We start from the raw sequence: 27,721 nt of genomic DNA, 5'->3' as shown, positions 1-27,721 counted from the left end.
TCCTAGTGCATTTTTCCAACTTATTTTATAAAATATTTTCAGTTTTCAATCCCATTACCACTATATAATAATATTTAAAATAATATTTTACAATATATTTAAAAACTATTATAGTAATATACAATATTTTAAACTATTTTTTGAAATATTTACAATAATAAAATAATATACAATAATATTTAAAACAATATTTTGCCATTTTTGTGCATTGTAAGTAGAACTTTGCAATTCATTTCATTTGGGTTTTAGGAAAAATGAATATATGTCATATTTATTTGTCAATTATATTTCTTCTGTAAATTGCTTGTACATTTTCTTTGCCTGTTCTTCTTTGGGGTCCTGAGAAGTTTGTCCTCAATTTGTTTCAACCTTTTACATTATAAGGATCTGTATTAGTTTGCTAGGTGAGGATGGAATGCTGTGAGCTGAACTGTGTCTCGTCAAAATTCATATGTTGAATTTCTAACCTCCAATACCTCAGAATGTGACTGTATTTGGAGATAGGGCCTTTGAAAAAGATAATTAAGGAAAAATGTGATCATATGGGTGGGTGGGCCTAATCTAATATATAATCTCTTATAAAAAGTGTAGATTAGGAGACAGACATACACATAGGAAGATATAGAAAATAGCCATATGTAAGGCAGGGAGAGAGACTTTAAAAAAACAACAACTTTGCCAACACCTTGATCTTAGATTTCTGGCCTCCAGAGTTATGAAAAAGTAAATTTCTGTTGTTGAAGCCACCCAGTCTGTGATATATATTATAGTAGCCCTAGCAAACTACATACAGTGCCTTAACCTTTTTCTTACCATGTTTGTTGCAAATATTTTTTACTAACACATTATGTCACTTTTAATTTTAGATATATGGTTGGTTTTTTTAGAGGTATAGAAGTTTTATCTCAAAACTTAGAAAATTTTATGTTATTTTAAATATGTATGTATAAAAACGCATTCTCTTAAATTTGTAACTACTTGGAACACTGTACAAGACAGTAAAAACGAAAAACATTATACTCTTTGAAAGTCTGAGGCCTCTTTGTTCGTCATATCAGAGTTTTAAGGAATACCAGTATTGTAATATCAGCAGTGTTGAAATATCTGATAGCAGCTATTCTAGTCCTGTCTCCTACCCTATTCTGTTTGGGACCCCCTCCCCTCCCTTCCTCTCCCTTCCTCTCCCCTCCTCTCCCCTCCTCTCCCCTCCCCCTCCTCTCCTCTCCTCTTCCCCTCCTCTCCTCTCCCTTCCCCTTCCCTCCCCTTTTTTCCTCTAAAGAAAAAATTGGACAGGAAATTTTTACAGTTATCCTACCAATAGGGTAGTGAACTTTTATCAACTTTTTCTTAGGGTCCATTCTTCTCATAGATGTGATGTGATATGTTGATCACTTTGGTTGCTTTATACTATATGGTTACAATGTTTATAACTTCATACTGAGAAAGAATATTAGCACTTGGGAGACCCTTCTTGGTCTTTGGTGTTAAATAAATGATTTATCTTCTCTTTAATCCATTTCAGTTAGCCCCAGTAAATCAATTAAGGATGTTATACATAACTTTTAGATAAAAGTCAATTCTCCAGACTCATACCTAGATTAAACTGGCATATATTCATCCAGGTGGGATCCATAAATCTAATATTAGACCACTGCTCTCAATGAAAACTAGGAAAACCTGTTTGAAGGCAGCAGGAAGCTACTCCGGCAACAATAAGTGCAGACGCCAACCTTTCAGAAAAGGGAGAATCTTGTGCAAGTAAGCTGCTTCAACAACTTTTTCCCAGGGGACACTTGCTGATGTTAAGTATGGGCAGGAAACAGGATTCAAGCATTAGGCCCAGAAATACTGTTGCCGGAAGACAAAAAACAGCACAGAGGTTTTGGTGGACTCCTATCTACATGCATCAAGCATGAGGAGATTCTCCCCTCAGTTCAGTTGTTTAATCCTGGGGCTACCTGGGATGAGAAACTTAAAACCTAAGTAGAAAATCTTTGAAAATCAGGAATGGAGTTTGCAGGACAAAAATTAAATTTTTCATCCTCCTTGGACTAGGTTTCTTAACAATAAGCTTTCAGTTGAAACTTCAGGTGGCAAGGAAAAAGCAGAGGTAGGCCTGGTCTTACCAGGGCAACCACCTAACGTGGACTCAACACCATCTAGTGGCTTAACAGAAAGAAGGCTGAACCTTCTGTGGAGACAGATAACACCATCAAATCTTTGCAAGTTTTTATATACAATCAAAGACTAAGGAGCTACCAAAGGACAGGATTACATGACTAGAACAAAAGGAAAAACAGTTAATAACAGATCCAGAGATGATCCACATCATTCAGGTTTATTAGATGAAACCTACTTTCAGTAACAACTATGTCATGAACATAGAAGACGTATGGAGAAAACTGATGTGAAATGAAGAATTTCATTAGCACATTGGAATGGCTAAAAGGATTAAATGGAAATTCAAGAAGGGAATAATACAGTATCTAAATTTAAAAACTCATTAGATACATGTAATAGAAGATTAGACACATCAGAAAACAGGTTATAGAAAATATTCAACTGAAGCATTGAGATAAAATGGAAAAAAAAAAAGAGGATTTACAGATTTGTGATACACATGAGAAGATCTGGCATACATTTAATTGAATTACCAGAAGGAGAGTTTGGACAGAAGTAGTTTTGAAAATATATTGTATAGAATTTTTCAAAACTGCAGAAATAGATCAACCCAGAGATTTAGGAAGTTTTGTTTACCCTAAGCAGGATAGCTACAAAGGAAACCACACCTAGAAACATTGTAATAAGATTGCTGGAAACCAAAGATAAGGAAAGATGTCTTTAAAAGAGTCTGAGAGGCCGGGCGCTGTGGCTCATGCCCATAATCCCAGCACTTTGGGAGGCCAAGGCGGGCGGATCACCTGAGGTCGGGAGTTTGAGACTAGCCTGACCAACATGGAGAAACCCTGTCTCTACTAAAAATACAAAATTAGCTGGGCGTGGTGGCACATGCCTGTAATCCCAGCTACTAGGGAGGCTGAAGCAGGGGAATCACTTGAACGTGGGAGGCGGAGGTTGCGGTGAGCTGAGATTGCACCATTGCACTCCAGTCTGGGCAACAAGAGTGAAACTCCATCTCAAAAAAAAAAAAAAAAAAAAAAAGAGTCTGAGAGGCCCAGTGCGGTGGCTCGTGCCTATAATCCCAGCACTTTGGGAGGCTTAGGCAGGCGGATCACGGATCACCTAAGGTCAGGAGTTCGAGACCAGCCTGGCCAATGTGGTGAAACTCTGTCCATACTAAAAATACAAAAATTAGCCGGGCATGGTGGCAGGCACCTGTAATCCCAGCTACTCGGAAGGCAGAGGTTGCAGTGATCTCAGATCACACCACTGCACTCCAGCCTGGGTGACAGAGTGAGACTCCGTCTCAAAGAAAAAAAAAAAAAGAGTTTGAAAAATAAATGACATGACTTTCAAAAGAGTCAACAATAACACTGATGGCAGACTTCACAACTGAAACAATGGAAGCCATCTTGAAACTGCCATCTTGAAACTGTGGGAGGAAAATAGCAGCTAGCCTAAACTTCTAAATATCCAGCAAAATACTCTTCAAACTTCAATGTAAAAAACAAAAAATTATTTCCAGAGAAATAAAAACCAAGAAAATCATTACCAGCAACCTGCTCTAAAATTAAAACACTAACAAAACAAGTCAACAGCAACAACAGAGTTCTTCAGGTAAAAGGAAGATATCCCATTAAGGAACCATCAAAATGATGAATAATAAAAAGGGTAAATATGTGAATAAATATAAACTGATATTGACTAAATACTGTTAAAACCCAGTAACAGTAATACGGTATAGTGTTTAAAAGATAGGAAAAACAATTGTAAAGTGAAATGTGAGGGGAGAAAGTGAAATTAAAGTGTGAGATTCTGGCATTGAGGACATTGTGAAGTGATACTTTTTGTTAGATAAGTCAACAATGCATGTTGTAGTCTTAATAGTAGCCACTAAAAGAACCATTTTTAAAACAATAAATTATTGAGAAGGAAAATGTAATAATAGAAAACAAATGATTTTTTAAAAGGCAGGAAAGATAAAAGATTAAAGAAACTTAAAACTGGCAGGTCAAATGAGAAATAGTAAGATGATATAAATAAATCTGCTTATTTGAACAGTAAAATCATATTTTTCAAAATATTATTCCATAAAAATACCTTATTTTCCCGTGTAAATATATAATGTATATAAATATGTAAAAATATACAACACATAAATACACTTGTTTTGTTTTTCTGACAGCTTCTTTGTGATATTGGCCACAGTGAAGAAAAACTGGGCTTTAACTATGAGGATATCATAATTTGGTAAGTGTGGTTCATTCCCCCCTCCCATCCCTTTCAGATTTCAGTAATTTTAATTTTAGTAATTTTAAACTAGAAATAGAATAATACAGCACCTCATATTTGATTTTATAGAAATAGTTGCTTGAACATTAGAAAAAACCTAAGAGCTACAGTAGTTTTGTTTTTGTGTCTTTGTGATATTTTCTAATTACTAAATATGAAGAACCAAAGTGAATGTTCAAAAATATCTGGACTTCTATAATTTAAACTTTTAAATTAAATCTGAAATTTGCAGACTAACTTTTTCATATTATTCCCAGGAACAACTATAACTCTAGGTCTTCCCTAAGAGAAAGTTTGTGCTTACAACAGACTTGATTTGCCCATGCACACTAATAGAGGCATGTTATATGGTTTTATAACTATCTTTTAGGTACTCTTAGGAATTAAAATTGATATGAAAGGTCTGTGCCTGCTATTGGCATAAATTATTTTTATCATTGATTTAAACCAATGATTTTTGGGAGGTATGGAACCAGGTAGGCAGAGAGAGGATATTCGATTGTAGAGACACAAATGGTATAGCTTGAAAAAGGCATATTTAATTTTCCATTGTTTATATAAAATAAAGTACAGAAGGTAAGAAAGAACTCAATAACATTTTCTTGATTGGTAAGAATGTACTAAGGAGGCACAGATTTAAAAAAACAACACTAAGTGAAATTGTATGGCTTGGAGTGAATAGTTTTTATATATGTAGAATGCTCTTAGAATTCCGTGCATGACTAGAATTTTTGCATATTTTGGCTGAGGAATAATTTGGTAATATAATTTTGTGTGTATTTGAAACCCGTGCAGCAAAACTTCTATTTTGTTTGTTTTCATACAGTTTGCGGTTAGCTTTATTAAACGAAGCAAAAGAAGTGCGAGCAGCAGGGCTACGAGCACTTCGATATCTCATCCAAGACTCCAGTATTCTCCAGAAGGTGCTAAAATTGAAAGTGGACTATTTAATAGCTAGGTAAATTTCCTAGACTTGTTTATATATTTTTGAAATTTTGTGTTTTTAGCATGCCTACCATAAAGTGTATAGATTTTTACTCTAGTGTAACTTTGATGAATTTTGTGTGTATATATATATACACACACACACACACACACAACCAAGTAACAAGATTTAGAACATTTTCAGCATCCCAGTAAAGCTCTGTTACACCTCCAATCAGTTGTAAACATTATTCCGACTTTTCCCATTGCAGACAAGTTTTTCCTGTTCTTGAGCATTGTGTGTTGGACATATGCAGTAATTACTCTTTCTTTATTACTGTTTCTTTTTCTCATTATTATCTTTGAGATTCATCCATGTTGATTTTTTTTTTTTTTTTTTTTTGCTGTGTAACATTTCATTTTATAAATAGACCACAATTTATTCCATTCTCTTGAAGCTTTTCTGGGTTGTTTTCAGTGTTTGACTATTTGGAATAAAGCTGCCCTGAATATTCTTATAGAAGAAGAAATGCACTCATTTCTCTTAGGTATATGTAGAACTAGAATTTCTGGGTTATAAGGTACATGTATGTTTAGCTTTAGTAGATATTGCTAAACAGTTTGCTAAATGATTGCACTGATTATACTTCTACTATTATGTATAGGAGTTTCAGTCGCCCAGTATCCTCATCAACACTTGCTATTTTCAGTTTTTAGTTATATCCTTTCTTGTGTGGGGTCTCATTGTGGTTTTAACTTGTGTTTCCCGATGAATGATGATGTTAAGCACTTTTCATTTGCTGGTTGAAAGTTTGGATATCCTATCTTTTGCGCATTTGTAAATTGGATTATCTTTCTTGTTATGTAGGAATTCTTGATATCTTCTGGATATCAGTCTTTACAGATACATGTATTGAAAATGTCTTGTTTCAGTTTGCCTTGCCTTTGCCTTGCCTCTTCATTCTTTTAATGTGTCTTTGATGAACAAAAGTTCATAATTAGTGAAATCCAGAATGCTTTTTGTCTATTTGTAAGAGATCTGTGTTTTCTTTTAAAGGTTTTATTCGTTTATACGTGTTTAAGTCTTTGAACCATCTTACTTGATTTTATCTCATTTGATGGTTGTGTAAGATATGAGATAGATGGCAAGTCATGATTCATTTTTATCTTTATGAATATCCAATAAAATTAGCAACTTTTATTGAAAATATTTTCATTTCATGTCTAGATTTGTGTCACCTTTGTTGTAAATCAGGTAGTTCAGTAGCAATCTATTGTTGGGTTCTCTATCCTCTTTAGTTGGTATATTTGTCCTTGCACCAGTTTCTCAACTGTTTTAACTACTGCAGTTCTATAATATGTTTTGATATCTGTTAATGTGAGTCTAACTTTGCTTCTTCAAGACTATTTTGACTAATCTGGGTTCTGCATTTTCATATAAGTTTTAGAATAAGATAGTCCATATCCACAGAACTTTCTGCGATTTTAGCAGGGATTGCATTGATGCTCTAGCTAGGGTGAATTTACATCTTAATACTGAATTTTCTAAACATTTATTTATTGGAAACTTTGATTTCTGTCAACAGTATTTAGTAGTGTTTGTTTGTTTGTTTGTTTTTTGCAGAAGTCCTGAACATATTTATTCAGTTTATTCTAAGATATTTTTATGATAGTATTAATGTAATTTAAAACTTATTCTTTTCTGTTTTTGCTACTAATATATAAAAAAATTGGGGAGAGATATTGACCTGTTGGAGATATTGACCTCTTATTTAGCAGTCTTGCCAAATTCACTTTTCAGTTCTGGTTGTTTGTAGATTACTTTGGATTTTCTATGTGTATAAGCATTAATTACAGATGATGTCCATTTTATGTCTTCCTTTCCAAACTTTATCTTTTTCTTACCTTACTACATGAGTTAGAATATTGCACTGAATAGGAATGATAATAATGCACAAGTTTGTTTCGATCTTGAACTCAGGTGGAAAGCATTAAGTATTTCACCATTATTTATACTTTCTATAAGCTTTTACTAGATTTTCTTTATATTCCTAGTTTGCATTCTTTAAATAAACACCACTATTTGTGATATATTGTCCTTTTTATATATAACTTAATTTCCTTGCTAATATTTTATAGATTTTTGTACCTATGTTCATGAGAGTTGTTGACCATTATTTTTCCATTCATCTAAAGTCTTTGTGTGGTTTTAGTGTTGGGAGTATGTATGTTTGTTTTATAAAACAACTAGGGAAATATGGCCTTGTTTTCATATTACCTGGAAAATATATGTAAGATATGTATTTTTTTTGGTCCTACATGATTATAATTCATTAATGGATCTCTCTGGCTGGGTTTTCTTTTTCAGCCTGTTTTAAAATTATAGACTCAATTATTTTTCACCCATATAATACTGACTTTTCTTGTTTCAGATTTTGAAGCTTTGTTGTTACTTCGTGTTTAGAATTGTTAAATCTTCATATTGGGCTTAATCCTTTTATAATTATAAAATAACCCTCTTTATTGTTAGTAATACTTCTTTTATGAGTGTTCATGTCATCTAATAATACATTACCACCTTTCTTTTGCCTAGTGGTTGCATGGTATACCTTTTACCATCCTTTTACTTTCTTTTTTTGTCTTTACATTTAAGTGTCTCCCCTGTGAATATCATATAGTTTTTTCTTTTTTTATATCTGGTTTGACCAACTTTGTCTTCTTATTGGAGTATTTAGACTATTTATGTCTAGTGGTTTATTATGTGCATGATTTATGGACTTTGTCTAATGTAATTATTTGTGTGTATTTATGAGTTTGTTGTCTCATTACTAGCTTCCTAATACTTGAATTTGTTTGCTATCTTGGTATTTGTATTCTATTTGTCACATATGTTCTTTGTTCTTGTATTTCTCCTTTTTTTGCTTCCTTTGAAATAACAATTTTTTTCCTCTTTTAGTGTCTTGGCTATGAAGTCTTTCCTTTTTTTTAGTAGTTGTCCTAGAGATTGGAACATATATCCTTGATATATTAAGTTCTGCTAGTCATCTTTTGTCTGTAAATCCCTCTATTTTGCCTTCATGTTCAAAGGCTGTTTTCACTACCACTTACTTATTTTTCAATGCTTCAGTTATTGTCTTCTAGATTTCTTTTTCTTTTTTCTTTTTTTTTTTAACAGTTGAACAGTAAGTAGCTTCTCTTGTTGCTTCTTTGAGATATATCTTTTTACCTCTGGCTGCTTTAAAGATTTTTTTTTTCTCCGTTGTATATTCTGTCCTATTGACTGGTACTCCATCTATACACAAGTTGGATCTTTTCACTGTCCCACATTTCTGATGCCATTATTGTATTTTTCAATGTTTTGTTGTGGTTAATCTTTGTATTTCAGTGTGCTTAGTTTCTACTTACCTGTTTATTAAAAACCTTTCATCCTGCTAGTAAATGACTCTCATGAATTCTTAATTTCAGTTATGATTTTATTATTTATTTTAGGTTTTTTTTTTTTTTTTTTTGCCTGTTTGAGACGGAGTCTCGCTGTGTCACCCAGGCTGGAGTGCAGTGGCGCAATCTCGGCTCACTGCACCCTCCCTCTTCCAGGTTCAAGTGATTCTCCTGCCTCAGCCTTCCGAGTAGCCGGGACTGCAGGTGCGCACCACCATGCCTGGCTAATTTTTTTCTATTTTAGTAGAGACAGGGTTGCACCGTGTTGCCCAGGCTGGTCTTGAACTCCTGAGCTCCAGCAATCCGCCTGCCTCTGCCTCCCAAAATGCTAGGATTACAGGCGAGAGCCACTGCACCTGGCTTATTTTAGTTTTATTTAAAGATTTCAGGTCTCTGCTTCATTTCTTCATCTTTTCTTCTGTTTTCTGTAGCATATTAACCATAATTACTTTGAAGTCCCCTCTGACAACTCCAGTATGTAAATCACCTGTGTTCTATTTGTAGTGCCATTTTCTTTTCTTAGTTTTTGGTTCTTGGTCCTTTGTTTGTTTTAAACCGTGCCTCATATTGTCTGATAGAATGTGAACATTGATATTCAAAATTGTTGGGGCTGGGCTTGGTGGCTCATGCCTGTAATCCCAGCATTTTGGGAGGCCTAGGCGGGCAGATCACTTGAGGCCAGGAGTTCGAGACCAGCCTGGCCAAGGTGGCGAAACCCTGTCTCTATTAAGAAAACAAAAATTAGCCAGGCATGGTGGCACGTGCTTGTAATCCCAGCTACTCAGGAGGCCAAGGCACCAGCTCTGTCTCAAAAACAAACAAAATATCCAAACAAACAAAAAAACATAATTGTTGTCTCAGGATTATGTTATTTGCCTTGTAAGAGAGTTAAGTTTTATTCTAGAATGTTGGTTTATTACACTGATTCTGTTAAAGTTTGGTTTTAGATTTGCCTTTGCTCCTAGAAGTGGCTGTTTAGGATCTCAGAGTGTAGATATTGAGCAGAATCTTTTCACCTTAACCAGTCTTGAACCTTTACCTATTTCTTAGAGTATTGTGTTTCTGCTGAAATCTGTACTCTGTTCCTTTGTTTCTTAGAGTGTAATTCTGCTTTTGCACAATGTAGATGTTGACAAGTGTCTTGGAGAGAACACTGCCTGCAGATTTTAGCTCACTTTCTTCTGTTTTCTTCTCTCAGGGATTTTACCCCTCAAGTCCCAGCTACTTTGGCTGCCCTGAAGTTAAACCTCTGTCTTTTTAGTACGGCCAGATTTCTGCTTTCTGTTAGGACTCTGCCCGTAAGACCAGGGATTGACATTGACAGATGCACCCAGGGAACAAATGTGGTTGAATGTGGAGCTCCCTGAGCTTCTTTTTTCAGGCATTATTCTTCGTTGCCCTTTTAACAGTTGTTTTATACTGTAAAGTATTTTTTTTTTAATCTTTATGGTTGTTTTTGGGAAGACAGTCAGAACCTCGCATCTCTGACATGGCCAGGAATGGAATTCTAAGTCCATTTGAATTTTAATAGGATTGCCTTAGATTAATTGTGTTCAGATAGAAGAAATGCTTTTTGAATCGCAGACTATCTATATATAAAGCATTGATTAGAATAATGAACTGTCTAAATAAAAATTATGCTTCTACATAAACAAAAGACTTTCAAAACTGGATAATTTAATAAATTTTACAGAGAAATGTCAGTTTGGTGATATTTGTTTGGACATCAATATTTGAAGTGAATTCAGAATTCAGATTATATTTTGGTAAGATAGAATTTTTATGGATAGTGCCTAATTTAGTTTAAGCCCTGGTCAAAATTGCAATTAAATGAAAACAGCCTTGAACTATTTTTCCTTTACAATTTTTATAAAATGTCTGAATTTTATCAGAGATGTGAATTTTTTAGTAGACTTTTTACACTTTATGTTTATTATTCTTTCTTTATGAACAGATGTAGTCTTATATATTACTATACTGTTCTTTCCTGAGGTTTTAAAAGAAAAAATTGGTCTTTTAAATGGCAGATATTTATCCCTAGAGATGTATGGGTTAATTAAATAAATATATGCTGGTACTGAGAAATCATATACCAAAATTTTAATATACCATATTGACATTGTGAAAATGGGTTTCATCTAGCAGTATTATGATACAAAAAGTTGTTTAATCAAATTTTATCAATGATTAATATTTTGTGTATTGTTTAGGTGCATTGACATACAACAGAGCAACGAGGTAGAGAGGACACAAGCACTTCGATTAGTCAGAAAGGTATGCTCTATGTGTGAGAGTAAAAGGCAAATTTATGGTTTTTATGTTAATATTTACATTTTTAGATTAGACTGTTTTGTGAAATCTTTATTAAGATTAAAGACTCAACTTTTATTAAGCATTTTTATTAAAGTTATATATTAAATAAATTCATTAAACTTTGAGGTAAACATAAATATTTTGTGGAATTCTATGTGATTGGGTATAGCTAGGACAATATTTCTTACAAAATGTTTATTGTGAAGAATATTTCTTCCTTCAGTAGACATGTAAATGTAGTTACTGCTTTGATAAGTTACTAGAGAAAGAGGATTACTTGCTCCCCATCCTGATTTTCTCTTAATTGCATACTTAGAGTTAATAGTATTAAATGGAAGTCACAAATAGTTAAAAGTTCATTGTTTTAAAGGTGAATTTGGATACAATCTGTGGGCAGTTGCAATAAACAATTCAGGCCCTTGTACAGGATAAAAGGTCACAGCCTAAACTCCACAAGAGAGGGTGTTAAGGACAATCCATAATGCTTCTCATGAGAGGCCTTCAGGGAATGCTTTGTTGTTTTCACTTGATACCCTAATGGTGGAAGAAGAGAGTGAACTGAGAGTAAATATGGTTGGGACACAGCCTGAGTGAGACAAGTGTCAGTCATATTTCATCTTAATGTTCATGAGAATCATGAAATATATGTTTGTTTGCATAAAAAATCTAAAAATATTTTCCAGTTGAATTTTTTAGTTCTTTTTTTCTCTTCCTATCTTTCAACTCAGTACACAGGTTCCAAAATGGTGTACTGTTCAATTTCTGTGTTAGCTAGGGTTCCCTCTTTTTCCGTTTTCTTACAATTGTCTACCTTTTGGTTAGTAATAGTAATAGTACTCACAGGTTAACAAGTAAATGGATAAGTTAAGCCTTAAAAGAAGTTTGAAATTCGACTAAGAATGATACTGGAGATAGATTAGGAGACTCTTGTTATGGGCGAACTGTTACACTAGGATTGTAATTTGACTTTTCAGATTCAGATTTTAAAAATGTATGGTTTTTATTTATACAATTCTTCCTTCTTCCATGACTGAGAATTCAAGATAAAACAAAATTTGTTTCTGAAGAACCTAGAACAATTTTTTGGTTATTTGGGTTGTATATTTCAGTATTTATAATGTTAGGAACTAAAATATATATTAATATGTTTAAAATAATAAACACATTAAATACAAATATAAATAACATTTTTATGAAAACCATATTTTGTTTTATTTTTTCAATAATTTTTGGGGTACAGGTGGTTTTTGTGGATAAGTTATTTAGCGGTGATTGAGATTTTTGTGCCCCTGTCACCCAAGCGGTATACACTGTACCCCGTATATAATCTTTTTATCCCTCACCTCCTCCCAAACTCCCCCCACCTCCGGTCCCCAAGTTAATTATATCATTCATATGCCTTTGTGTCCTCATAGTTTAGCTCCGCTTATAAGCAGGGAACATACAATATTTGGTTTTCCATTCCTGAGTTAATATGACTTAGAATAATGGCCTCCAGCTCCATCCAAGTTGCTTCAAAAGACATTATTTCAATTGCTTTTATGGCTGAGTAATATTCCATAGTATATAATACCACATTTTCTTTATCCACTCATTGGTTGATGGGCATTTAGGAATGACTATATTTTCCAAAAAATAAAATTAATGAGAAGAGGGCTATTGTTTTAGAGTTTTGCAACTCTCTTTAATTTTGTCTTGATAAACAAGTCAATTGGATTATCATATTTGCTTCTGCATTCAGTCTATTTTGATAACACATGCAGTGGAGCCCCCGGAAAACTTTAGTACACACTTGTGAGAAAATAAGAGTAAAAAGGACAAATAATGTCTTTGTATTGCTATGCAGAATCTCTGAAAATATCTTAAGGACCCTCAGAATTTCCTGGTCTGCACTTTGAGCGTAACCGCTTTAGAGACTGCTGTCAGAAGAAAAGACAATTTCAAATGGATTCAGACAATTAAATTCAATTTTTGATATTTTAGTAAATGTTTTACTTCAATTTTGTATTTTTGCATAAGTTAAAATTTAATTTAAAGTAGCTCAGTTTTTAATTGCTCAAAAATAATAGCATAACAAAAATATCATTTCATTTGATTGTCTTCTGAGATGCAGAGTAGTTGACTCACATACCATTTGTGAATCCTAGAACAGGAAAATTGCTGATATTTGGTGGTGGGATATAGAATCAGCGGAAGAATTGTGGCACAGGGCTTTTCCTTGGTTTATGCTAAAAGGGTTAGAGTGAGAGCACATTTGCTGAACGAACAGTGGCCTCTATCGGCCAGAGAAACTATAATTTCATTAGTGCTTTTGGCATCTGAAGCATGCTTTTTTTTTTTTTTTTTTTTAGTAAAACCTTGGCAGCTGTACTACAGGTTGAGTATTCCTTATCCAAAACGCTTGGGACCTGAAGTTATTTCCCATTTTGTATTTTTTTGGGTTTTGGAATATTTGTGTATACACAGTAAGTTATCTTGTGAAGGAAACCTAAATCTAAACACAGAATTTATTTACATTTCATATACACCTTGTACACATATCCTGAAGTTAATTTTGTATAATATATATATATTTTTGAGACAGAGTCTCACTCTGTCACCCAGGCTGGAGTGCAGTGGCGCAATCTCGGCTCACTGCAAGCTCCACCTCCCGGGTTCAAGCTATTCTCCTGCCTCAGCCTCCCCAGTAGCTGGGACTACAGGCACCCGCCACCACGCCCGGCTAATTTTTTTTTTAATTTTATTTTTAGTAGAGACGGGGTTTCACTGTGTTAACCAGGATGGTCTTGATCTCCTGACTTCGTGATCTGCCTGCCTCGGCCTCCCAAAGTGCTGGGATTACAGGCATGAGCCACCGTGCCCGGCCAATTTTCTATAATATTTTTAAGAATTTTGTGCATGAAACAAAGTTTATGTATATTGAACCATCAGAAAGCAAAGTTGTCAGATGCTGAATTTTCTACTTCTGGCTCATGTCAGTGCTCAAAAAGTTTTTGATTTTGGAGCATTTTGGATTTCTGGATTAGGGATGCTCAACCTGCAATAGGAATTAATATTTAATATTATAATTACTATATCACTGAGTTTTTTTGTATGAATTCCCAAAAGTCTTAAAATTTCTAATAAAAGTATTAGTCTATTATGTTTTAAAGGATAAGGAAAAACATTTTTTGCTTTAGGATAACTTACACTGTGAATAATTAAGGAATTCTTACGTTACTTTTTCTCTTATTTTACCCATCTCATTCATTTGGAAATGTTCTGTCTGCTTTTTTCTTTCCCATGTCTCTAATTTCTCCCTTCTCTCTCCCCCTTCCAATGCAGGCAGCTCTTTTCTGGCTTTATCTCCCTCATTTTTAATGTAATTTTTCCACTAGTCAGTTACTACTATTCTTTTCTTAATCTTATTTAAATTCTACTCGCTGCCCACCTAATTTGAGCTGTCATTTTTTTCATATATAATTTCTTTATTCATGTAATAAGGAATTCCACAAACTTTTTACATTTGAAAGAGATTCATTGGCTGGTATCTCATGCCCTTGATACATAGCAAGATAGTGGCACAGCCAGAGCAAGAACCCTCTTCTCCAAAATTTCCAAACCTACATTGGCCCACGAGTTTGAAGTTCAACCTGCCTACTTTGGCCTTCAGAGCCCAGTTTTGGTCCAGCCAACCATTTCTATCTGACATGTCTTTTGCCACCATGTGTAGGCAAACTACCCACCACTACTACCGCAATTGTTACTTCCTTCCTACTCTTCATTTCCAGCCCTTCTCACCTTACATCGATCTTCTAGTCTCAGCTCAAATATTAGATATTCCCCTTAGGTAACTCAGTGCTTCTCTAATTCCTTTGTGTCAGTTCCACAAATTTATTACCTAGTCATGATCTTTAATTTGTTTTATATGTCTGTCCTGTCATGCCAGAAGAGATTATTAAACTTTTACAGTTTTAACAGTGACTGCATTTTATGGCTTCTCCCTTACTGAGCATTCATTGATTTATGAGGAAAGCATTCTCTGATTTACACACAATTTAAGAGTTTCTTTGCATATATTTCCCTGGAAAATAAGAAGAGTGATTTTATTTGTAAAAATTTTATGTATCTATTTCATAGCACAATCTGGTGAATTAAGTATATGTTTAGTAGACACAAGATTTATATAGAATTTTATACTTGAAACTTTAGAAATCATCTGTTCATACATATCTTCATTTTACAAATGAGGAAACTGAGGCACAAGAGAGGATTGGTTTAGCCAAGGTAACATAGTTTATTATAGCAGACTTAACTCTAAAAACCATTTTGCCGGTTTTTTCAGCCAGCTCTTTACAGAATATATTACATGCATTTTGCTGTTTGGAGAAATTTTCTCATAAGCTTCTTATAAGAATAATAATAGATCAGAAAGTATTAAAAAAGAACTTAACGACGTAAGATGTTAGAATTCTTTCACCCAGGAAGACTGATTTCCTATACTTCCTATACCTCCTTCATTCTCCCTTTCTTTCTCTCCTTTTTCAGTTAATTGAAAAAACTGACTTAGAAATGAATATGAAAGCTTTTGTAGATTCTACAGTTATTGGAGACGTATTTGATTTATGGTTGTAGAACTGTATTCTGTAATTTCAGGTGAACTTTGTAATATGTCTTAAAAATGCTGCTTAAATGACAAACCACTTACAACTACTAATCAAACAGATCTTTCTTTTGATCTTCTGTAAGACTTAATTGTGTGTCTTTCATTAGTTATATTACATCCTCTAATTGTTTCGTCTCACAAGTTTTATTTTATCAACAGGACAATAAATCTAGTAACATCTGGGTCAAATTAATTTTCTGTAATATTTTATTACTATACAAACAAAATGTTTTATTTCCACTCCAGTAACCTGCTATTTTGAATTAATTTGCAAAATAGTCTTTATTTATTAAACAATAATTAGCTACATAATTTTCTGTTTCCCAAATCAAAGACATATGTTACCTGTTTTCAATATTCCAAATGTTACTGCCAGTTACATCTTTCGTTTAATGTGAGATTCATACAAAATTTTATTACAAGATATTTCCATCAGGATTTTTGAAATATTAAAAATAGATTTGGATTATGAACTCTGCTTTCTGGTATAGCAACAAGTGATTGATGGGAAAGGTGACTAGAGAGTAAGGAGATGATTAGATATGTATTGCAGTAAGTAGTCAGAGTGAGAGTGAGGGCCCAAGTTAATCAATTAATTTCATGAGGAGAGGGGAGTAGAGATAAAGATGTTATGGAAGTAAATTGGTAGGACTTGATGATGATGGTATATGGAGAGTTGGTCAGGATCGTGAAAGTACAGTAGTATATTGACTACTATTGTCCCCTCTGGTTTACCTTGTCTAGGTACTGAAAAACTGTTTAAGATTTAGACCCTATTCTAGAGTAATTTAAAATCTCAGAAACATTTGGTCAGTGAATTTATAGTCTGTACTGTTAGAAAAAAATCTAACACATTTTCCATAGTAATGGCTATTAACATTTGTTACATCAATTATTAGTTATATTAGTCTTTTGAAATATCCATAAGCAAAAGATTAAAATTGATACCTAGATCTTATTCTGGATCTTATTCTGTTATTAACTACTTCAGTCTGGACAAAATAGGTTTAAGAAATGTATTACTAAAGTAACTTCTTTTTCTGATTCCTTCTGTTACAGATGATTACTGTGAATGCTTCCTTGTTTCCTAGTTCTGTGACCAACTCATTAATTGCAGTTGGAAATGATGGACTTCAAGAAAGAGACAGAATGGTCCGAGCATGCATTGCCATTATCTGTGAACTAGGTCAGAATTTTCTTCAAGTAATAAAAATGTAATATTTTAGAAAGGATATATAACATTTGATATATATATATATATGTATGTATTTTTTTTTATTATACTTTCAGTTCTGGGATACACGTGCAGAATGTGTAGGTTTGTTACATAGGTATACACATGCCATGGTGGTTTGCTGTACGCATCAACTTGTCATCTACATTAGGTATTTCTCCTAATGCTGTCCCTCCCCCGACCCCCGATAGGCCCCGGTGTGTGATGTTCCTCTCCCTGTGTCCATGTGTTCTCATTATTCAACTCTCACTTATGAGTGAGAACATGCAGTGTTTAGTCTTCTGCCCCTGTGTTATTTTGCTGAGAATGATAGTTTCCAGCTTCATCCGTGTCCCTGCAAAGGACATGAACTTACCCATTTTTAATGGCTGCATAGTATTCCATGGTGTATATGTGCCACATTTTCTTTATCCAGTCTGTCACTGATGGGCATTTGAGGTGGTTCCAAGCCTTTTGTATTGGGAACAGTGCTGCAATAAGCACATGTGTGCATGTGCCTTTATAGTACAATGAGTTGTAAATATACCCAGTAATGAGATTGCTGGGTCAAATGATATTTCTGGTTCTAGATACTTGAGGAATCGCCACACTCTTCTTCCACAATGGTTGAACTAATTTACATTCCCACCAACAGTGTGAAAGCATTCCTATTTCTTCACATCCTCTCTAGCATTTGTTGGTTCCTGACTTTTTAATGATTGCCATTCTAACTGGGGTGAGATGGTATTTCACTGTGGTTTTGATTTGCATTTTTTTAATGACCAGTGGTAATGAGCTTTTTTTCATATGTTTGTTGGCCACATAAACATCTTCTTTTGAGAAGTGTCTGTTCATATCCTTTGCCCACTTTTTGATGGGGTTGTTTTTTACTTGTAAATTTGTTTAAGTTCCTTGTAGATTCTGGATATTAGCCCTTTGTCAGATGGATAGATTGCAAAATTTTTTTTCCATTCTGTAGGTTGCCTGTTGACCCTGATGATAGTTTCTTTTACTGTGCAGAAGCGCTTTAGTTTAATTAGATCCCATTTGTCAATTTTGGCTTTTGTTGCCATTGGTTTTGGTGTTTTAGTCATGAAGTCTTTGCCCATGCCTGTGTCCTGAGTGATATGGCCTAGGTTTTCTTCTAGGGTTTTTATGGTTGTAGGTCTTTAATCCATCTCGAGTTAATTCTTGTGTAAGGTGTAAGAAAGGGGTCCAGTTTTAGTTTTCTGCATATGGCTAGCCAGTTTTCCTAACTCCATTTATTAAATAGGGAATCCTTTCCCTGTTGCTTATTTTTTTCAGGTTTGTCAAAGATCAGATGGTTGTAGATGTATGACGTTATTTCTGAGGCCTCTGTTCTGTTCCATTGGTCTACGTATCTGTTTTGGTACCAGTACCATGCTATTTTAGTTACTGTAGCCTTGTAGTATAGTTTGAAGTCAGGTAGCGTGATGCCTCCAGCTTTGTTCTTTTTGCTTAGGATTGTCTTGGCTATATGGGGTCTTTTTTGGTTCCACATGAAATTTAAAGTATTTTTTTCCAATTCTGTGAAGAAAGTCAATGGTAGCTTGATGGGGATAGCTTTGAATCTATAAATTGCTTTGGGCAGTATGGCCATTTTCACGATATTGATTCTTCCTATCCATGAGCATGGAATGTTCTTCCATTTGTTTGTGTTCTCTCTTATTTCCTTGAGCAGTGGTTTGTAGTTCTCCTTGAAGAGGTCCTTCACATCCCTTGTAAGTTGGATTCCTAGGTGTTTTATTCTCTTTGTAGCAGTTGTGAATGGGAGTTCACTCATGATTTGGCTGTTTGTCTGTCACTGGTGTATAAGAATGCTTGTGATGTTTGCACATTGATTTTGTACCCTGAGACTTTGCTGAAGTTGCTTATCAGCTTAAGGAGATTTTGGGCTGAGATGATGGGATTTTCTAAGGAGACCCATCTCACATGCAAAGACACATGTAAGCTGAAAATAAAGGGATGGGGGAATATTTACTAAGCAAACGGAAAGCAAAAGAAGCATGGGTTGCAATACTAGTCTCTGATAAAACAGACTTTAAACCAGCAAAGATCAGAAAAGACAAAGAAGGGCATTACATAATGGTAAAGGGATCAATGCAACAAGAAGAGCTAACTATCCTAAATATATATGCACCCAATATAGGAGCACCCAGATTCATAAAGCAAGTTCTTAAGAGACCTACAAAGAGACTTAGACTCCCACACAATAATAGTGGGAGACTTTAACACTCCACTGTCAATATTAGATCAACGAGACAGAAAATTAACTAGGATATTCAGGACTTAGCTCTGGACCAAGCAGACCTAATAGACATCTACAGAACTCTCCACCCCAAATCAACAGAATATACATTCTTCTCAGCTCTACATCACACTTACTGTAAAATTGACCACATAATTGGAAGTAAAACACTCCTCAGCAAATGCAAAAGAACGGAAATCAAGACAATCTCTCAGGCTACAGTTCAATCAAATTAGGACTCAGGATTAAGAAACTCACTCAAAACTGCACAGCTACATGTAAACTGAACAACCTGCTCCTTAATGACTACTGGGTAAATAATGAAAGTAAGGCAGAAATTAATAAGTTCTTTGAAACCAATGGGAACAAAAACACAACATACCAGAATCTCTGGGACACAGCTAAAGCAGTGTTTAGAGGGAAGTTTATAGCACTAAATGCCCAGAGGAGAAAGTGGGAAAGATCTAAAGTTGACACCCTAACATTACAATTAAAAGAACTAGAGAAGCAAGAGCAAACAAGTTCAAAAGCTAGCAGAAGACAAGAAATAACTGAGATCAAACGAGAACTGAAGGAGATACACGAAAAACCCTTCAAAAAAACGAATGAATCCAGGAGCTGGTTTTTCGAAAAGATTAACAAAATAGACCACTAATAAAGAACTAGCCAGACTAATAAAGAAGAAAAGAGAGAAGAATCGAATAGATGCAATAAAAAATGATAAAGGGGATCTCACCACTGATCCCACAGAAATACAGACTATTATAAGAGAATACTATAAACACCTCTACGCAAATAAACTAGAAAATCTAGAATAAGTGGATAAATTCCTGGACACATACGCCCTCCCGAGACTAAACCAAGAAAAATTTCTAGAAAATAACAGATTCTGAAATTGAGGCAGTAATTAATAGTCTACCAACCAAAAAAACCCCAGGGCCAGATGGATTCACAGCTGAATTCTACCAGAGGTGCAAAGAGGAGCTGGTACCACGCCTTCTGAAACCGTTCCAAACAATAGAAAAAGTGGAACTCCTTCCTAATCATTTTTTGAGGCCAATACCATCCTGATACCAAAACCTGGCAGAGACACAACAAAAAAAGAAAATTTCAGGCTAATATCCCTGATGAACATCGATGTGAAAATCTTCAATAAAATACTGGCAAACCAAATCCAGCAGCACATCAAAAAGCTTATCCACCACGATCAAGTCGGCCACATCCCTGGGATGCAAGGCTAGTTCAGCATACACAAATCAGTACACATAATCCATCACATAAACAGAACCAGTGACAAAATCCACATGATTACCTCAATAGATGCAGAAAAGGCCTTCAGTAAAATATTCAACACCCCTTCATGCTAAAAACTCTTCAGTAAACTATGTATTGATGGAACGTATTTCAAAATAATAAGAGCTGTTTATGACAAATCCACAGCCAATATCATACTGAATGAGCAAAAGCTGGAAGCATTCCCTTTGAAAACCGGCACAAGACAAAGATGCCCTCTGTCACCACTCCTATTCAACATAGTATTAGAAGTTCTGTCCAGGGCAATCAGGCAAGAGAAAGAAATAAAGGATATTAAAATAGGAAGAGAAGAAGTCAAATTGTCTCTGTTTGCAGATGATGTGATTGGATATATAACATTTTTAAGGCCTTTAATGCATGAATTCTTTATTGTTTCAAAAATATGAAAAAGTAGTACATTTCTGGTAGGGAAGTAGATAACTTGTTATTTAACAAATAATTTCAATGCGACATTAAAATTCTATAAATTTTAAACTTTTCTTCATCATTACATTTAGTATAGGAATTGTCTAAATTCCAGTAATATTATATAATAGAATCTACTAAAGTCTGGCTCTCTAACATTAGTTATTCTGTATGTTTGTATTAGTTCATTTTCACACTATTATGAACTACTTGAGACTGGGTAATTTATGAAGAAAAAAGGTTTATTTGACTCACAGTTCTGCATGACTTGAGAGGCCTCAGGAAACTTACAATTGTGGCAGAAGGCGATGGAAGTGAGCATGTCTTACATAGCAGCAGGAGAAAGAGCGAAGGGGAAGTGTCACTTTTAAACCTTCAGATTTTGTGAGATTCACTATCATGAGAACAGCATGGAGAAAACTGCCCCATAATCCAGTCACCTCCCACCAGGTCCCTTCCTTGACACGTGGGTCCAATTTGAGATGAGATTTGGGTGGGGACACAAAGCCAAACCAAATCATTCTTGATGTGGGTTAAAAACAGTAAACAATCCATTATGCCTAAAAATAATAAACTCTAGGTCAGGCATGGTGGCTCACATCTGTAATCCCAGCACTTTGGGAGGCCGGGGCAGGCAGATCACCTGAGGTCAGGAGTTCGAGACTAGCCTGATAAATATGGTGAAACCCTGTCTCTACTAAAAATACAAAAATTAGCCAGGCATGGTGGCATGTACCTGTAATCCCAGCTACTTGGGAGGCTGAGGCAGGAGAATCGCTTGGACCCAGTAGGCGGAGGTTGCAGTGAGCCGAGATCATGCCACTGCATTCCAGCCTGGGTGACAGTGCGAGACTCTGACTCAAAAAAAAAAAAATAGAATTCTAGTTGCAAAGGCATGAAAGGGCTAAATAGGGAAAAAACTGGGGCCAGTGGGGAACATGGATGAATATTTATCTGATCATTGGAAGGAAAAGGAGTTTTGAGTTATCAAAAGAAATCACACAGGGATTTTGGCAGCTATAGATATTACTATAAGGAGTCACGAAAACAAGCAGTGCCAGAACAATCCAATAAAAAAGTAAATGTAACAAGTAAAATAAGTAATTTATTTATATACAAACCAGCAGGAAAACAAATACAGTTGGCCTTTCATATCCACAGCTTCCACATCTGTGGATTGAACCATCCACAGTTCTAAAACATTTAGAGAAAAAAAAAAAACGAACAGATTTTAAAATACAGTATAACCATTTACATAGGGTTTACATTGTAGGGTATTGTAAGTAATCTAGAGGTGATATAAAGTATATGAGAGGATGTGCATAGGTTATATGTAAATACTGTGCCATTTTATATAAAGGACTTGAGCATCTGAGAATTTTGGTATCATCGGGGGTCCTGGAACCATTTCCCTGTGGATACAGAGTGATGGCTGTAATTCTCAAAGAAGTGCATGGCTAAGCAACATATTTTAGGCTGGGCATGGTGGCTCACGCCTGTAATCCCAGCACTTTGGGAGGCCAAGGCGGGTGGATCACGAGGTCAAGAGATTGAGACCATCCTGGCCAACCAACGTGGAGAAACCCCGTCTCTACTAAAAAACAAAAAAAAGGTACGCGTATAGTCCCAGCTACTTGGGAGGCTGAGGCAGGAGAATCGCTTGAACCTGGGAGGCGGAGGTTGCAGTGAGCCGAGATCTCGCCACTGCACTCCAGCTGGGGTGATAGAGCAAGAGTCTGTATCAAAACACCACCACCACCACCAACAACATATTTTAAAAGTTCAACCTCACTTATTATCAAAGAAATATAATTTTAAGTCACAAGAAAAGGTGTTTTTTTCACTGCCTAAAGTAGGAATGGTGTTGGTTATATTCCCTCTTGAGGTGATAAATGATAACAAAAGTTTAAGCTAAAAAAAAGGAGAACCAAAACCTACCATAGAGGATTTTTTAAAAAGACCACAATACTTGTTGATTTAAAGACAGAGTCAGAACTGTGATTAGGGAAATTAAAAAAATATATAGTAAAACTTGACTGTGCACCAATCTGTAGGACTGCCTGGTTGCCTAGAAAGCTATACTCAAAGATAATTTTTCATTAGAAAGCTCATTATAATTAAGCAAAAAATAAGTGAGTGAACCAGTATAACTCAAGAAATACCAAAAGAAGAAAAAAAATCCATTTCATGTTAAGCAGATGGAGAAAAACCAGTAAAAGTCTTAATTAGTGAACAAGATCGATTATGTAATCTAAATTGTTAATTGGAAGAAGAAAGTAAAATCCACAAATGTTTGGAAAACTCAAAGATTTGAAATACAAAAGATTAATAAATAAATGAAGAGAATAGTTTTTATGTGTATTTGGAAACTTATGAATGGATTTTCAGGATAAACTTTAATTTCCAGTCACTCACAAATTGTAAAATACAAGTAGTTCAAAAGCTATGGAAGTATTTGAAAACATTGATGAAATAATTGCTCCAAAAAAACTCATCCAGGTACTTTTGTTTTAAAAAAAAAACAGGTAATTCTTAGGTAGTGTTATCTGATTTAGAACATTAAAAAGATACAGATTTCTTTCTTGTGTTTTGTTTTGTTTTGTTTTTGTTTTTGAGATGGAGTCTCACTCTGCCACCAGGCTGGAGTGTAGTGGCGCAATCTCAGGCTCACTGCAACCTCCGCCTCCCGGGTTCAGGCAGTTCTCCTGCCTCAGCCTCCCAAGTAGCTGGGACTGCAGGCACGCGCCACCACGCCCAGCTAATTTTTTTTTTTTGTATTTTCAGTAGAGACGGGGTTTCACCGTGTTGGCCAGGATGTCTCGATCTCTTGACCTCATGATCCACCCGCCTCAGCCTCCCAAAGTGCTGGGATTACAGGCCTGAGCCACCGCGCCTGGCCAAACCTACAAATTTCTTATTATGTAACTAGCATTTTATGTACATGTACACAGATACACATATGCCTAGATACATAGATAATTAGAAGGCTACTTTGTTAACATTCAAGAATATTTATCTCAAATCAACAATCAATGCTATTCTTAATGGTGAATTTCTACAGATACCACATCCTTGTAACTATTAATTAGCATTATTTTAAAACTTTTAGCCAGGTTATTAGCCAAAATAATAAAATATGTTTATATATTGGAAAGGAGACAGTGTTACTTTGTAGATGGTATCTTATATATAGAAAAACTCTGCAGCAAAAATCAACTTAATTTTAGGTAGTAGGACTATGTGAAAACAGATTTGACAGATTTTTGTGTTTCAACAATAATCAGTAATTAGAAAAAGCAATAATATTTTAAAGTAGAAAAGAAAATGTATAAGACAAATTTTATAAGAACTGTGTATGACGTGTGTGTGTGTTTGGGAAGTACTTTTGAATTTGTCAAATTGATTCTTAAGAAGACACAACTAATCTATAAGGGTAGAAATGAGAATATGGCTGCCTGTGCAGTGGAGGAGGACTCATTGGAAAGTAATGTGAGAGATCTTTCTAGGATAATGAGAGTTCTGTATGTTGAGTGGGACATTGTTCATAGTTTATTGAACTATACCATTAAGATCTGTGATTTTACTAAATGTAATTATGCCTCATTTTAGAAAATAGGAGAAAAACTTGATTCTAAAATTTTCTGGAAGAATAAACAGTAAAGAACCAACCATGAAAGCGTTTTTGAAAAAGAGTAAAAATAAACATTTTTGAAAAAGAATATATATATGTATATGTATGTATAATTTTAAACTATTAACTGTTTATATGTATGTATATGTATGTATATATATGTATATATATGTGTGTGTGTATGTATGTATAATTTTAAACTGTTAACCTAGGTTGTTAAGGGAGAGAAAAATGAAAGAGAATCAAGAGTTGCTGACCCTGATAAACAGAAAACTTTAATGTATCATAATGTACAAAAGCTAGTTTGGGAAGCATCCCAGGATAATTGATTCAGCATTTGGGAGGGGGAAAATTGAGTTTATCATCTTAACAAAACTCAGCTTCCTAACAGATTGAAAACCGAAGTGTAACTAATTCATGAACTCTTTTAAAACACATACGTACACATGCACATATGCAAAGAAATGCCTGATCTTTGGAGCAAGAAATTTCTGAGCTTAAAATTATTAAACTGTGTGTTCTATGTGTGTGTTTAATAAAAATATAGAGAAATGAAATACACCATTTTAATCAAAATCTGAAGTTAAATCACAAATGAAAGATTTGAGACAGATAAATGGTTAATATCCCTACTTTATAAAGAACTCCCTGCAATTGATAGGGAAAAAAAAGCCATTCCGTTATTATATGGACAAAGGGTATGAAAAGACAATCCAAAGATATTTTAAAAATTAGGTTGTGGGGAAGTATATTCAGTGACTCTTACTTTATCCACTTTTCCTTTTATCTACTTGTTCTTATAAATGTTGGTATTAGAAAGTTTTTCAAGTCAGAAAGGCAATTAAGTTTTAAAGCCTAGATTTTTTATTACTTTTAATAATTACCCCAAATATAATATGTTAAGTTTTTCTCTTTTAGCACTTCAGAATCCAGAGGTGGTGGCCCTTCGAGGTGGACTAAACACCATCTTGAAAAATGTGATCGATTGCCAATTAAGTCGAATAAATGAGGCCCTAATTACTACAATTTTGCACCTTCTTAATCATCCAAAGACTCGACAGTATGTGCGAGCCGATGTAGAATTAGAGGTAGGAACTTTAATATTCTTTTCTAGTTTTAAAATATTATTATAAATGTATATTATTATAAATGTATACTTTTACTTTGAAATACTAAATTCTATAGATGCAGCACCACATTAATTATCAAGCCTAAATTAGCCGACACTGATTTATTCCCAGCCCTGTTTTACAGATCATTCAGTTTGGACTGAATTGAAAACATTACTCTTAAGAATATTTCATCAATGTGTAAATTTTATTTTTGTATTATCTATGAAAAGTTTATGAACCAAATTAGAGTACAAATAAAGTTACGTAACAAATTTACCTATTTAAGATTACCGTTTGTTTTTAAGGCCTTTAGTACATTGTGTGTGACTAGCTCCTGCTAATTATACAATATTTATGAAACCTAAAATTATCTGAAGTTGGAAGCACTTTGTTAGCAACTAATTATATCTACTTGAAAGAAAGCATGTATATATATTTTGTAAATACCTTGTAAATTTTTTACTGATTCAAGTAGGGTTTATTACAGTTAGTCAAAAGTAATAAGGCTACTGTATACTTTATAAGAAAGTATGTAGTGGAGGTTGGAACAGAATTATGCACTGTATTATAGTTTCTTCGTGTGCATGTATTGCATTGTTGTCCTTTGAATATAGTATTTGGAGTCAGTTTAAATCAAGGATTTGTTTGTATTTAGGTATGAAATCATGTGTGATATAAAAGATTGATTGTCCCCTAATTTGTTCTTCCAAATCATTTTTTGAAACTTAAGTGTTCTGTTTTTATCAGGACTATTTTTAAAAATGCTTCACATTATAAAATTGACAGCCTGTGTTATTAACTAACAATGTTAGTATAATAATTCTTAATAAGTGATTTCAAGTACATTATTCATTGGAATCCTATGGGAATAAACTGGCACTGTTGATATTTTATAGTATGTTTAGCTTTAATTTTTTTTCTTATCAAGTAAGAAAACTGTAATTTTAAAATTGGAGAGGTGAATAAAAGATAATATGTATAGGCTTTGTGTTTTGTTTTTTGTTTTGTTTTGAGATGGGGTCTCACTCTGTTGCCCAGGCTTAAGTGTAGTGGCACAATCACATCTCACTGCAGCCTGGACCTCCCGGACTCAAGCGATCCTTCCATGTCAACCTCCTGAGTAGCTGGGACTATAGTTACATGCCACCACACCTGGCTAATTTTTGTATTTTTTGTAGAGACGGGGCTTTGCCATGTTGCTCAGGCTGGTCTTGAACTCCTGAGCTCATGCAGTCCACCCACTTCAGCCTCCCAAACTGCTGGGCTTACAGGTATGAGCCACTATGCCCAGCCAGCTGCGTTTTTATTCCTGTATATCACACAGTGGATTAGCAAAACCTTTATATAAATGAAACAAACCTCAAACACAGGAAAACCAGAGGTCTACTTAGTCTTATCAAAATTACATTGTAGCCTCAATTTAACTTAGTTGGACATTAGAATAAGGTGATCAGTCCCCTTAATCTACCTGTGTAGCAGAGGAAAGAATAAACCATCTCTAGTGGGAGATAACATCACTTGGAGCCTTTTATAAAGTGCACAATGCCTGACATTCAGTCGGAAATTAGTCACGTAAAAAGACATGACTGTATGACTGAAACCCCAAAAGAAAAAAAACAATCCATAGAAACATGCTTGCAGGTAATTCAGATAGAGGAAAAAGACATTAAAACAACCCCGATTAATTTGTTCAAGAAGAGAAATAAAATAGATGAAATAATGGAGAATTTTACCATATAATTGCATATGTGAAAAGAATCAAATGGAAATTCTAGTACTGAAAATACGATATCTGGAATTCAAAGCACAATGAAATTAAAATTCAGTTTGAACAGGAAGATGTTATTAGTAAACTGAAAGAGAAGTCAATAAAAATATCCAAGGGTAAAACAAAAATAATGTTAATACACACACAGTAAAGCACAGAGAAAAAAGAAAGTAATTGAACAGCACAGAAGGGATAAAATGTAATTGCAGTCTTTGGAGAGAAAAAATTGGCAGAAGCAAAGATCCAAAGAGAAAGTGGCCAAAACTTTGTTTCTAA

General features: G+C 34.5%; 1 protein-coding gene across 7 annotated transcripts in view; it reads left to right on the top strand.

Annotated features, from left to right (window-relative positions):
• The window catches only part of RICTOR (RPTOR independent companion of MTOR complex 2), a 135,613-nt gene that overhangs the window by 65,746 nt on the left and 42,146 nt on the right, over positions 1-27,721 (top strand). For 4 of the 7 annotated variants that reach the window (XM_054489567.2, XM_054489572.2, XM_054489569.2 and 1 more), the window contains exons 4-8: positions 4,307-4,371; positions 5,240-5,371; positions 10,986-11,049; positions 16,793-16,919; positions 25,484-25,653. In XM_054489567.2, the coding sequence (XP_054345542.1) occupies positions 4,307-4,371; positions 5,240-5,371; positions 10,986-11,049; positions 16,793-16,919; positions 25,484-25,653 (558 nt within the window). Of the gene's footprint in view, positions 1-1,619; positions 1,759-4,306; positions 4,372-5,239; positions 5,372-10,985; positions 11,050-16,792; positions 16,920-22,397; positions 22,547-25,483; positions 25,654-27,721 lie in introns of those variants that run through there. The other 3 variants (XM_063664751.1, XM_063664752.1, XM_063664753.1) reach the window with 3 other exon arrangements.

The sequence above is a fragment of the Pongo pygmaeus genome, chromosome 4, assembly GCF_028885625.2.
Source record: "Pongo pygmaeus isolate AG05252 chromosome 4, NHGRI_mPonPyg2-v2.0_pri, whole genome shotgun sequence".
NCBI classification, from domain to species: domain Eukaryota; kingdom Metazoa; phylum Chordata; class Mammalia; order Primates; family Hominidae; genus Pongo; species Pongo pygmaeus.
The sequence above is the reverse complement of the archived record's forward strand: the minus strand, read 5'-3'. Positions and strand labels throughout refer to the sequence as shown.